Source organism: Astatotilapia calliptera, chromosome 6 (genome assembly GCF_900246225.1).
Source record: "Astatotilapia calliptera chromosome 6, fAstCal1.2, whole genome shotgun sequence".
NCBI lineage: Eukaryota > Metazoa > Chordata > Actinopteri > Cichliformes > Cichlidae > Astatotilapia > Astatotilapia calliptera.
In genome coordinates this window covers 18,002,618-18,017,315 of record NC_039307.1, presented here as the reverse complement: position 1 = coordinate 18,017,315, position 14,698 = coordinate 18,002,618, and the positions used below count along the sequence as shown (strand labels likewise).

At 42.1% G+C, this 14,698-nt stretch overlaps 1 protein-coding gene across 1 annotated transcript; it reads left to right on the top strand.

Moving 5' to 3' along the window:
* Window positions 1–344: 344 nt before the first annotated feature.
* Window positions 345–2,560, top strand: LOC113023275 (uncharacterized). The gene is made up of 6 exons (XM_026169301.1): window positions 345–514; window positions 615–760; window positions 846–907; window positions 1,072–1,185; window positions 1,973–2,071; window positions 2,331–2,560. Exons 1-6 carry the CDS (start codon window positions 398–400, stop codon window positions 2,501–2,503), a joined length of 711 nt encoding a protein of 236 aa, XP_026025086.1. The 5' UTR covers window positions 345–397; the 3' UTR covers window positions 2,504–2,560.
* Window positions 2,561–14,698: the final 12,138 nt, after the last annotated feature.

The following is a 14,698-nucleotide window of genomic DNA, read 5'->3' as shown; positions in this document are numbered from 1 at the left end:
GAGGAGCTGGCAACACTGGAGCACTCAAAGTGCTTTACACAACTTGTGCATTCACACCCAGTCGCACAAGCACATTCAACACACCCGTTCATTCTCAGATGGATGCATCGGAGAGTAATTTGGGGTTAGTATCTTGCCCAAGGATATTTGGCATGCAGACTGGGGGAAGCCAGGAATCAAACCTCTAACCTTCCGATCAGTAGATGACCTGCTCTAACATTGTTGCAACACATTTAAATAACCCCCCTGACTGTACTGCCACAGAGTCAATATTTCTGTTAAGTACAATTACAACACATAAGTAAACAATTGAGCAATACTTCACCTAAACTGGGCTGAGTCTCGAATGTCCAGAACACACTTCAGAGTCTGAAGCCACACTATCAGCAGATGAGCCATGATGGAGTTTGTTCACGTTGCTGTAGCTGTGCTCGGTCTTCTGTCTCTTGGACACTCAGCTCCTGTGACAAGCTGTGAGAATCTAATCCAGCCTCTTGAAATCTACAGAAGTCAGGTCAGACTCTCTCTTACATCATTTCTCACTTGTTTATTTGTTTTTTTATTTTCGATATGAAATGTTTGTTGTCTTATACAACTAATACCATCTGTTTCAGCTGCTGGGCAAATGGGTACTACAAGGAGAGAGCACAAGCATACCTGGATCCAAAATTCTGGTACAGATGGTTATGGAAAATACCTGGGTGAAGATCACCGCTGCCAGTGAAGCCGATACATTTAACAACCTCCAAATTCAAAAAATGTAATAAAAAGGATGTTTTTCCTGAACTGACCCTGTTTTCAAATAATATTAATGTAAAAATCTCAATAATTGTATCTTCTAAAAGGATGGGCAAGTGCTTCACACGGAAAACCAACATGACTTTGGTTAACAACACTCTCACTGTGGGTGAGTATTACTGAGGGAACAAACATTTGATTTAGACTTTGTGCCTAGCATTGCCATAACACTTTCAGTATATATCGATTGGTGTGTATTTGCACACTGCAGCTTTACCCTTACCAATGCTAAAAGAATATGAAGTATGGCCATCATCTGTCATCTGTCCACAGAGCTCCCTTTCCAAAATTCTGCTGTCCTGCTGAATACTGGCTGCCCTGACTGCCTTGTTATCTTTGCAAATAACACCGTTGGAAGAACCACAGTTAAAGATCTCCAGCTCCTGAGTAAGAACAATGACACACCTAAATAATGTAATGTCAAAGTACTTATTTTAAGTATTTTTTATGAGACGCCGGCCACTAATTTCCAAAATAAAACAATGACTAATAATTGAACAGTGGTTTCCACTGTTCTACGGCTTAATAAATCGGAACACTGCCCTTTGAAATACCAGTTACAAATAACACTTGCCAGTTAAAGGCATATTTAGAAATATTTCTTTAAAAAAAAAAAAAAAAAAAAAAAGAATAAAACATCTAAAAACATGCAGTGCTGTGAGAATGTATTTGCACCCTTCCTGGTTTCTCTCTATTTTACATATTAGTCACACTTAGATATTTCAGATCATCAAATACAATTTTAGATTAGACAAAAATAACCCAAGCAAATAGAAAACACAGTTCTTAAAGGAATATTTCCTTTACATGGCACTGTGTGAAAAGGAAATTGTCCCTAAACCTAATAATTGGTTATCAAGAACTGAAATCAAGCATTTGCAATCATTAGCAATGAGTCTTTCACATCGCTGTGGAAGAATTTTTCAAAACTCTACTATGTAGAGTCCGTTCAATTCAGCCGCACTGGATTGGATTTTCAAGCATGAACAGATTTTGAAAGCCATTCAGAGGTGGCCTTGCTCATGTGCTCATGGCCACAAATTCTCCTTCAATATCATGGTTCCTTCAATTGCAGCAAGTGGTCCAGGTCCTGAAATAGCAGCAGCAGTTGTTTCTTTGTGTTTTAATCTCTTTACTTACTTGGTGCCGTGCTAACACTTTTTCTGTTTCTCAGGTAGGAGAACTAAAGTGTCTGCTGCTGAGCTGGAAGAGTTTACAAAGCAGGCAGAGTGTCTGAACCTACAACCACCTGCTATCATGGACTTAGAAAAGGGTATGAACTTCTACTTAATATGAAAGTCTTAAAGCCACGTCTGTATGTGCCCTGAAAAATAAACAAAACGCAATAGACAGTAGCAGATTACAATTTTTCAAATGAGTTCAGTTACACAAAGAAACTGCAGCTGAACTAAATGTTACACCTTCAGTTTAATGTTGTCATTATTTGTATACCACCATGGTTTGAACAACTGTAGATTCAATTAATTTCTCCTCTCATAAATTAAAGGCATTCACAAATGTCATCTTCACAGGTTTGTGCCCAGATCCATCTCTTACCCCAGAAACAAATTTCACTGATGTAACCACACACACCATAAGCTCTGATGAGCTCAGCCTTCTAGAAGAACTTCTCAGTAGTGAAGATGGAGTGAAGACCCTTTTCGATATGATCCAAAGAAGTATGGCTTCAGTCAAGCAAGACTGACGGCTATGCCTGTGAAGAATATTGCCACTTAAAATAAAGATGCGTGACTGTTTTTTCCTCTGTGGCAATTTGTTCTGTGTCATCAGTGTAATTTAGATTTAGTTTCATTGAACTGACATAAAAATGACAATGTGAACCTGCTTTAAGAAGAAAAGATTACTTAGTTTTGTCACTTTAATGCACCATGTACTAAAAACAATCAACAAACCATGATAAAGTTTGTTCATGTTGCTCCGGTTGGGCTCAGTCTGCTGATGGTTGGACAAAGCATTATGGACACTGTAAAACTATAAAGTCCAGCTCTTGTGACTACTAATCATCTTGTTTGATCCTTTTTACACTCAACAAAAATATAAACGCAACACCTTTGTTACTGCTCCCATTCCCCATGGGATGGACGTAGAGACCTAAAATTCATTCCAGATACACAATATAACCATCCCTCCCAAACAGTGGTCACAAATCAGTCCAATTGTGTGGTAGTGGGCACATCTGCTATATTGAGATAATCCATCCCACCTCACAGGTGTGCCACATCAGGATGCTGATCTGACATCATGAGTAGTGCACAGGTGTACCTCAGACTGCCCACAACAAAAGGCCACCCTGGAATGTGCAGTTTTTTGCACTATTGGGGGTCTGGGGACCCAGAACCGGTCAGTATCTGGTGTGACCACCATTTGCCTCATGCAGTGCAACACATCGTCGCATGGAGTCTATCAGATTGTCAATTGTGGCCTGTGGAATGTTGGTCCACTCCACTTCAATGGCTGTGCGAGGTTGTTGGATATTCGTGGGAACTGGTACACGCTGTTGTATACGCCGGTCAAGCACATCCCGAACATGCTCAATGGGTGACATGTCCGGTGAGTATGCTGGCCATGCAAGAACTGGGACATTCTCAGCTGCCATCTGCCCTGAACAATGTGAACCATGATTCATCCGTGAAGCGCACACCTCTCCAACGTGCCAGACGCCATCGAATGTGAGCATTTGCCCACACAAGTCTGTCACGGCGACGAGCTGGAGTCAGGTCAAGACCCCGATGAGGACGACGGGCATGCAGTTGAGCGTCCCTGAGACGGTTTCTGACAGTTTGTGCAGAAATTGTTTGGTTGTGCAAACCAATTGTTCCAGCAGCTGTCTGGGTGGCTGGTCTCAGACGATCTTGGAGGTGAACCTGCTGGATGTGGAGGTCCTGGGCCTCACAACGAGGTCTGCGGTTGTGAGGCCGGTTGGATGTGCTGCCATATTCTCTGAAACGCCTGTGGAGACGGCTTATGGTTGAGAAATGAACATTCAATGCACGGGCGACAGATCTGGTTGACATTCCTGCTGTCAGCATGCCAATTGCACGCTCCCTCATTGCTTGTGGCATCTGTGGCATTTTGCTGTGAGACAAAACTGCACATTCCAGGGTGGCCTTTTGTTGTGGGCAGTCTGAGGTACACCTGTGCACTACTCATGATGTCAGATCAGCATCCTGATGTGGCACACCTGTGAGGTGGGATGGATTATCTCAATATAGCAGATGTGCCCACTACCACACATTTGGACTGATTTGTGACCACTGTTTGGGAGGGATGGTTATATTGTGTATCTGGAATGAATTTTAGGTCTCTACGTCCATCCCATGGGGAATGGGAGCAGTAACAAAGGTGTTGCGTTTATATTTTTGTTGAGTGTAGTTGCTGGATTTGACTACAGAAGATCGAGCCAGTGGCAGTGTGGCCTTTCTGGTTGTGGCCCTGCTTTTTCACACTTCTTTTATTGACCAGCACTCTGGGTTTGAAGTGACTTATTGTGTCTGTATTTCTTTTCATTCCCTTTTGTTTGAGCCTCTAGCTACCAAGTCCATCCCAACATCTATTATTTTTCTTCATTGGTACTCCCAAAAGGTAGAGTCTGTTCATCTGGATTTAGCGCTTTCAGTGGGAGAAACGTTTCGTCACTCATCCAAGTGACTTCTTCAGTCTCAGCTGACTGCAGGTTTGCATGAAACTAGCCCACTGAATGAACAGTAGGCTGTGAGGTCAGTTCCTTGATCATTAAAAATGCTACGTCCAGATGAACAGGATCAACCTTGGTGGCACTTGGTGTTCGCTCGCTCTGTGGTAGAGTATCACTTCCTGTTCCTGCTCAAACACAGTGGTGTTTCTGAGTAGCTTATTTGCTTAGCAATTTAATTAACAACTTTTAAATACATTCTTTTTCATAGTATAATCTTCACGTGCTTCATCCGAAGCACACTTTCTGTGTACTCACTACCTAATTTATAGCCAAAGTATTCACTCACTGTCTCTGTACTGTCTCGCTAGCTTAGCTTAGCTCGTAGCCGACTCGTTAGCACCATGGCTACTTCACCTGTTCCTCCTGCACTTTCTTGCTCATTGTGTCAGATGTTTAGTTACTCCTCGGCCACCTTTAGCAGTAATGATATCTGTAACAAATGTAGCATATTTGCAGCGCTGGAGGCCAGGATTACTGAATTGGAGACTCTGCTTCGCACCCTTCATTCACCCGTAGCTAGCCAGGCCCCTGTAGCTGGTGCAGCCGAAGATAGCGTAGGCCCCGCTAGCTGTTCCCCGGCAGACCCCAAGCAGCTGGGGAAAGAGGGCGGCTGGGTCACGGTGAGGAGGAAGCATAGTCCTAAACAGAAGCCCCAGGTACACCATCAACCCGTTCATGTGTCTAACCGTTTTTCCCCACTCGGCGACACACCCGCCGGGGGTCAAACTCTGGTAATTGGCGATTCTGTTCTCAGACATGTGAAGCTAGAGACACCGGCAACCATAGTCAATTGTCTCCCAGGGGCCAGAGCAGGCGACATTGAAGGAAATTTAAAACTGCTGGCTAAGGGTAAACGTAAATTCAGTAAAATCATAATTCACGTTGGCAGTAATGACACCCGGTTACGCCAATCGGAGGTCACTAAAATCAATATTGAATCGGTGTGCAACTTTGCTAAAACAATGTCGGACTCTGTAGTTTTCTCTGGTCCCCTCCCCAATCAGACCAGGAGTGACATGTTTAGCCGCATGTTCTCCTTAAATTGCTGGCTGTCTGAGTGGCGTCCCAGAAACGATGTGGGCTTCATAGATAATTGGCAAACCTTCTGGAGGAAACCTGGTCTTGTTAGGAGAGACGGCATCCATCCCACTTTGGATGGAGCAGCTCTCATTTCTAGAAATATGGACAAATTTATTAAACCCCCCAAAATATGACTATCCAGAGTTGGGACCAGGAAGCAGAGTTGCAGTCTTACACGCCTCTCTGCAGCTTCTCTCCTCCTGCTACCCCCCCAAAAACCCATCTCCATAGAGACTGTGTCAGCTTCCAAAAAGACAAAACAAACTAAAAACCAGCAACAAACAACTTAAACATAAACAATCACAAAGAAAGAACAATACAGTATCCACATCTGAACCAAAGAGTAAAACAGTGAAATGTGGATTATTAAATATTAGGTCTCTCTCCTCCAAGTCTCTGTTAGTACATGACTTAATAATTGATCAACAAATCGATTTACTCTGCCTTACAGAAACCTGGTTGCAGCAGGATGATTATGTTAGTTTAAATGAATCAACACCCCCGAGTCATTCTAACTACCAGAAATCTCGAAGCACAGGCCGAGGGGGCGGTGTGGCAGCAATTTTTCACACCAGCCTATTAATTAATGAAAGACTAAGACAGACTTTTAATTCATTTGAAAGCCTGATGCTTAACATTGTCCACCCCAGCTGTGAAACTCAGAAACCAGTCTTACTTGTTATCATCTATCGTCCACCTGGGCCTTACACAGAGTTTCTGTCTGATTTCTCAGACTTTATATCTAATTTAGTTCTGAGCTCAGATAAAATAATTATTGTGGGTGATTTTAACATCCATGTAGATGCTAAAAATGACAGCCTCAACATGGCATTTAATCTGTTATTAGACTCAATTGGTTTCTCTCAAAATGTAAAAGAACCCACCCACCACTTTAATCACACTAGATCTTGTTTTAACATATGGCATAGAAACTGAACATTTAACAGTGTTTCCTGAAAACTCTCTCCTGTCTGATCATTTCCTGATAACATTTACATTTACAATAATTGATTACACAGCGGTGGAGAGTAGACTTTATCAAAGTAGATGTCTTTCTGAAAGTGCTGTAACTAAGTTTAAGAATATAATCCACCCACTGTTATCATCTCCAATGCCCTGTACCAACACAGAGCAGAGCAGCTATCTGAACGCTACCCCAACAGAGGTCGATTATCTTGTTAATAATTTCACCTCCTCACTACGTACGACTCTGGATACTGTAGCTCCAGTGAAAACTAAGGTCTCTAATCAGAAGTACCTGACTCCGTGGTATAATTCTCAAACATGTACCCTAAAGCAGATGACTCGTAATCTGGAGAGGAAATGGCGTGTCACAAATCTAGAGGATCATCATTTAGCCTGGAGAAATAGTTTGCTGCTTTATAAGAAAGCCCTCCGCAAAGCCAGAACATCTTACTATTCATCACTGATTGAAGAAAATAAGAACAACCCCAGGTTTCTCTTCAGCACTGTAGCCAGGCTGACAAAAAGTCAGAGCTCTTTTGAGCCAACCATCCCTTTAACGTTAACTAGTAATGACTTCATGAACTTCTTCACAAATAAAATTTTTATCATTAGAGAAAAAATTACCAATAATCATCCCACAGATGTAATATTATCTACAGCTACTCTTAGTACCATTGATGTTAAGTTAGACTCTTTTTCTCCAATTGATCTTTCTGAGTTAACTTCAATAATTACTTCCTCCAAACCATTAACGTGTCTTTTAGACCCCATTCCTACAAAACTGCTCAAAGAAGTCCTGCCATTAATTAATTCTTCGATCTTAAATATGATCAACCTATCTCTAATAATCGGCTATGTACCACAGGCCTTCAAGCTGGCTGTAGTTAAACCTTTACTCAAAAAGCCATCTCTAGACCCAGCAGTCTTAGCTAATTACAGGCCAATCTCCAACCTTCCTTTCATATCAAAAATCCTTGAAAGAGTAGTTGTCAAACAGCTAACAGATCATCTGCAGAGGAATGGTTTATTTGAAGAGTTTCAGTCAGGTTTCAGAGCTCATCACAGCACAGAAACAGCTTTAGTGAAGGTTACAAATGATCTTCTTATGGCCTCTGACAGTGGACTCATCTCTGTGCTTGTCCTGCTAGACCTTAGCGCAGCATTCGATACTGTTGACCATAATATCCTATTAGAGCGATTAGAACATGCTGTAGGTATTACAGGTACTGCACTGCAGTGGTTTGTATCATATCTATCTAATAGACTCCAATTTGTGCATGTAAATGGAGAGTCCTCTTCACACACTGAGGTTAATTATGGAGTTCCACAGGGTTCAGTGCTAGGACCAATTCTGTTTACATTATACATGCTTCCCTTAGGCAGTATCATTAGAAGACATAGCATACATTTTCACTGCTATGCTGATGACACCCAGCTCTATCTGTCCATGAAGCCAGATAACACACACCAATTAGTTAAACTGCAGGAATGTCTTAAAGACATAAAGACCTGGATGGCCGCTAACTTTCTGCTTCTTAATTCAGATAAAACTGAGGTTATTGTACTCTGCCCTGAAAATCTTAGAAATATGGTATCTAACCAGATTCTTACCCTGGATGGCATTACCTTGGCCTCCAGTAACGCTGTGAGGAACCTTGGAGTCATTTTTGACCAGGACATGTCCTTCAACGCACATATTAAACAAATATGTAAGACTGCTTTCTTCCATTTGCGCAACATCTCTAAAATTAGAAATATCCTGTCTCAGAGTGACGCTGAAAAACTAGTTCATGCATTTATTACTTCCAGGCTGGACGACTGTAACTCATTATTATCAGGATGTCCAAAAAACTCGCTGAAAAGCCTTCAACTAATCCAAAATGCTGCAGCCAGAGTCCTGACAGGGACTAGAAAGAGAGAGCATATTTCTCCTGTTTTGGCTTCCCTTCATTGGCTTCCTGTTAAGTCCAGAATTGAATTCAAAATCCTGCTCCTCACATACAAGGTCTTAAATAATCAGGCCCCATCTTATCTTAATGACCTTGTAGTACCATATCACCCTATTAGAGCACTTCGCTCTCGCTCTGCAGGCCTACTTGTTGTTCCTAGAGTATTTAAAAGTAGAATGGGAGGGAGAGCCTTCAGTTTTCAGGCCCCTCTTCTGTGGAACCAGCTTCCAGTTTGGATTTGGGAGACAGACACTATCTCTACTTTTAAGATTAGGCTTAAAACTTTCCTTTTTGCTAAAGCATATAGTTAGGGCTGGACCAGGTGACCCTGAATCCTCCCTTAGTTATGCTGCAATAGATGTAGGCTGCCGGGGGATTCCCATGATGCATTGAGTTTTTCCTTTCCAGTCACCTTTCTCACTCACTATGTATTAATAGACCTCTCTGCATTGAATCATATCTGTTATTAACCTCTGTCTCTCTTCCACAGCATGTCTTTTATCCTGTCTTCCTTCTCTCACCCCAAATGGTCGCAGCAGATGGCCGCCCCTCCCTGAGCCTGGTTCTGCCGGAGGTTTCTTCCTGTTAAAAGGGAGTTTTTCCTTCCCACTGTCGCCAAAGTGCTTGCTCATAGGGGGGTCATATGATTGTTGGGTTTTTCTCTGTATCTATGAAGCGCCTTGAGGCGACTTTTGTTGTGATTTGGCGCTATATAAATAAAATTGAATTGAATTGAATCTTTTGGGATTTACTTACCTGGATGACTGAGCATGCATCAAGACATTTATTGGTACTGATATGAGGACACTATTAGGCTTATTCTATTATTTTTATTCCATTTATGTTTTTATTGTATAACTTTCAATAAAGTGTTGTTTTTTGTCATTGAAACCATCTCTTGCTTGCTCCTCCCCTTTGTGAGTGTGGACGCTTCATCTCTTTGCTCTTGAATGCTTTGCTTCTTATATTGATTTTTATTGATTTTTATGCTGATTTTTTCCCTTTTTTCCGTGTGAGCTTACCTGCGATAACTTCTGGACACTTGTAGATCATTAGGACTAGAGTGTTCTTAACAGAAACAGCAACATTTTATGGTTACCTTATCCTCAGCGCTCCGTGTGTCTGTGGCCTAGACACAGCTGAAGCCTGATTACAGCGTCTGGGCACCGAGCAGCCTCAATAACCTGGAAAGGTGCTAACCGCTAGGCTAACTAGCAACAAGATGCCTTCCCTCTCCACAGATGACTACCACAGCCTCCTGCAGAAGATTGCAGTACTGGAGACAAAAATTCATCGCTTAGAATTAAACGTGGAGGTAAATGGACTGTGTGGAAATGAAACAACCTTGCCTTTGATTCAAAACAATGGCGATGAGCAAGCTAGTACACAGCTAAGGAGCACAGATAACATGACCAAGAAAGTAGACTCTGTGCATTATTATAAATCCTCAAGTGATAATCCCCCCTTAGACTGTCTTGGTGCAAAACCAAGACATAAATCATGTCTCCTGGAAGGGGGAGGACGTATCACAGGCAGGGCACAGCGAGCTGAAATCTCTGAAACCGACTGGCCTTCACTTCCTACGAGACAGAGAAGCTCTTCTACCCCTGTATACGGGAGGAAACAGGACTGGACAACCGTGAATAGGAAGGTTAACAACAAACCTCCAAAACAACTGAATGTGAAACTGCAGAACAGATTTGCTCCACTATCAAAGGACCCTGGATCTATATCGGACAACCATCCATCTAAAAGCAGCGAAATAAGGTCTGAAAATCTGTTGAAAAGTGAAAGGCCACAGGGAAAGCTAAAGGCTAGGCCTGAAACTCTGATTGTGGGTGACTCTGCCATAAAGGATGTACAAAGGATGTGCGGTAAGAACACTAAAGTCCTCTGCTTTCCTAACGATATGGTCAACAACCTGAAGGAGAGAATTCTTCAAATTGCAGATGAATATCCAACTGTGACAAACATTGTTCTGCATACAGGGTCAAACGATGTGTCCAAACAACAGTCGGAGGTTCTGAAACGGGACTTTACTGGATTATTAAATACTGTAAACTCTCTGAATGCAGCTGTATTCATCAGTGGACCTGTACCGCCGGTCAGAGGAGGAGACGAGAGATTCAGCAGGTTGTTTACACTGAATAAATGGCTTATATCAGCATGTGCTGACCACTCAGTGCACTTTATCGACAACTTTAATATTTTTTGGGAACGCAGGCATCTGTTCAAAGCAAATGGATTTAATTTTAACAAGTCAGGGGTGAAACTGTTCACCTCCAACTTGTTTTATTCCATATGTCATCCATCCATGCTTGGTGCCAAGGCTGAGATAAACGAGGAGTTATCTCATAAAGAGGAACAAACAGTACTCCAAGAACAGACAAAGCCCAGCAGAAACCTTGAGGAGGAGCTCCATTTCCCCCCACCCGGGAAGAGCCTCAGAAAGGAGAGACATCCATGGCATCTGAGGAAGAGCCTCAGAAAGGAGAGACATCTAAGGCAAGAAGAGGGGTCCCAACTCTCTCAACAACACCAACGACCAGGACAAGGGACCACGACCTTCCCCAGTCCCCCAAACCCCTGACAGTCCATCACCCTCCTCCCCCTCCCTTTCTCCCTCCTCCCCACACCTGAAATTCACTGAGGAGATGATGGAGCGGGTCAATGCTGGGCTCAGATCTACCCCCCGTCCCAATCCCTTTTTGTCCCCCATAAACCCCCCACCAGAGCGGCCAAAGGTTCGCCATCGAGCCCCACCCTCAACAGAGCAATCAAAGTCACATTGCCCAGCCTCGCCCCCCTTAGTTCCTCTTCATGCCCTGTCTCCGCAGTCTGATGCGTGATGTGTGAAGGGTCCGGGCTGTGAGGATTATGGCAGTGATGACTTTTCCCAGGAGAAGCTGGGACCCTGTTTACTAGAAGGTTTTAAAATTTCTGTACTTTTAGGTGACAGGAGACATGTGGCCTGGTCAAAACACAGAGAGCTGCACTCTAAAAGATCTTTAAACATAGTAAACATACCTTGTGTGCCACAGACTGCTCCCAAACACGAGGGGACAAGTAATACCTCTAAAACACTTAAGTTGGCTTTATTAAACATTAGATCTCTAGCTGGGAAAACATTTTTAATTAATGATTTAATCACTGAGCACAGCCTTGATTTTATGTTTTTAACTGAAACTTGGTTGGACCAAAGTAACAGTGGAGCTGTTCTCATCGAGACAACCCCTCCTAACTACAGTTTTATCAGTAAGGTCAGGGCGAGCAGGAGAGGAGGAGGGGTTGCTGTCTTATTTAATGAATCATTTCAATGTAAGCAGCTATCTCCTGGAAGTTTTCAGTCTTTTGAATATGTGGCTTTACAGCTGAAGGCCCCATCCAAAGTTGTGTTTCTTAATGTTTACTGGCCTCCCAAATACTGCACAGACGTTTTTAATGACCTCAGTGAACTGCTGTCTGTGATCTGTGTTGATTTCGACTGTGTAATTATTGCTGGGGATTTTAACATTCATGTGGACGACCCTCAGGACAAAGGGACTAAAGACCTGAGTAACACTCTGGGCAACTTTGGGCTGACTCAGCATATAACAGAGGCCACACATAATAGAGGACACACTCTTGACCTACTGATCTCCAAAGGCCTGAGCATTTCAAAGGTTACTGTGTCTGATGTGGGCCTGTCTGATCATTACTGTGTTTTCTTTGAAAGTAAAATCTCAGCCCACACAAATATATCAACAACAGTGATCACAAAACGGTGTATAACTGAACACAGTAGTGCAATTTTTAACCAGGTCTTCCCATTAACACCTGACCTGCCCAGAGGGTCAGTCAATGAGCTCGTCAATAGCTTCAATGCTAACATGTTAAATGTAATGGACACTATTGCTCCCATTAAGGTGAAGGTTATCTCTGGAAGGAAAAAGTCTCCATGGAGAAACTCCACACTGGTGAAAAATGAAAAAAGAGAGTGTAGGAAAGCTGAGCGCAGATGGAGAAAAACAAACCTCCAGGTTCATTATGACATTTATAAAGAGAAACTTCACAATTATAATTTACAACTGAGGAATGCAAGGAGGTCCTACTTCTCTGACATCATCACTAAAAACAGCCATAATGCTCGGGTCTTATTTTCTACAGTTGACAGGCTAACAAACCCTCCTGTGTCAGTGGCAGCTGAACTTCATTCGACCATGGCCTGCAATGACTTTGCCAAATTCTTCACTGAAAAAATCCAAAAAATTAGACAAGCAATTGGTACATCAACAGCAGATCCAGGATATGTACTGTGTCCACCAAAAAACTGTTTAAACACCATGAAACAGTTTCAACCTATTAACAGCAAAGACCTGGAGGACATCTTAGGTCAACTGAACTCCTCCTCCTGCTGTTTAGATGTCCTGCCAACAAGTTTTTTCAAAAAGGTCTCAAAGACTTTAGAGTCAGACCTGTTACAGATCGTCAACTTTTCTTTATTATCAGGTGTGTTTCCAGAACCACTAAAAACTGCTGTAATCAAACCTATACTGAAAAAGGACAATCTTGACAAGACACAAATGAACAACTACAGGCCGATCTCAAATCTCCCGTTTTTAAGTAAGATCATTGAAAAAGCAGTTTCTCAACAGCTCAGTTACTTCTTAAAACAGAATAATTGCTACGATGCCTTCCAGTCAGGTTTTAGACAGAACCACAGCACTGAAACCGCTCTGACCAAAGTGTTTAATGACATATGTCTGAATACAGACAGTGGAAAAATGTCAGTCCTAGTTTTACTGGATCTCAGTGCAGCATTTGATACAGTTGACCACAACATATTACTCAAATGACTGGAGAACTGGACAGGTCTTTCAGGAACTGTACTAAACTGGTTCAAAACATACGTAGAAAACAGGAAATACTTTGTATCAATAGGTAACTTCACATCTGAGCAGACAAGTATCACATGTGGAGTTCCCCAAGGTTCCATCTTGGGACCCCTTCTGTTTAACATCTACATGCTCCCACTGGCACAGATTATAAAGAACAACAAAATAAACTATCACAGCTATGCAGATGACACACAAATATATATCACAATGTCACCAGGAGACCGAGGCCCTGTACAGGCTCTTGGTAAATGCATTGAGGAAATCAATGACTGGTTGTGCCACAATTTTCTCCAGCTAAACAAAAACAAAACTGAGGTAATAGTCTTTGGCGCCAAAGAAAAACGATTACAGGTCACCAGAGAACTTCAATCTATACATCTAAAAACCACAAACCAGGCGAGAAATTTGGGTGTAGTGATGGATGCAGACCTAAACTTAGAAAAACACATTAAGACAATAACAAAGTCAGCTTACTATCACCTCAAGAATATATCAAGGATAAAAGATCTGATGTCTCAACAGGACCTGGAAAAACTAGTCCATGCATTCATCTTTAGTAGGCTTGATTACTGTAACAGCATCTTTACAGGTCTACCTAAAAAAATCAGTCAGACAACTACAGCTCATTCAGAACTCTGCTGCTCGAGTCCTCACTAAGACCAAAAAAGTGGACCACATCAGTCCAGCTCTGAGGTCCTTACACTGGCTGCCTGTCCGTCAGAGGATAGACTTTAAAGTTCTGATGCTGGCCTATAAAGCTCTGAATGGTTTAGGACCAAAATACATCAGTGACCTCCTGACCCAGTATGAACCATCCAGATCCCTCAGGTCATCTGGATCCGGTCTTTTATCAGTTCCCAGAGTCAGAACCAGACACGGAGAAGCTGCATTCAGCTTTTATGCTCCTTATATCTGGAACAAACTCCCAGAAAGCCTCAGATCAGCTGAAACACTCAGTTTATTTAAATCCAGGTTGAAGACTCACCTGTTCTCAGCTGCATTTGAATAAAGCACCAAATCCACACTTTAAGCTTAAATTTCAAAACTTACATTTAACTACTGATTTTATCTATTGTTCTGATTTTATCTGTTTTGATTTTATATACTGTTGTTTGTTTGTTAATTAGTTAGTTAGTTTATTTGCTTGTTTTATTCAATTTTAAATCATGCTTTTTATTTGTTCTTGTTTCTAATGTCTCTGTAAAGCACTTTGAATCACCTTGTTGTTGAATTGTGCTATACAAATAAACTTGCCTTGCCTTGCCTCTCTTGCCGGGATGTGTTTTCAAACCCAGGTAGCTTTTAATTTAATT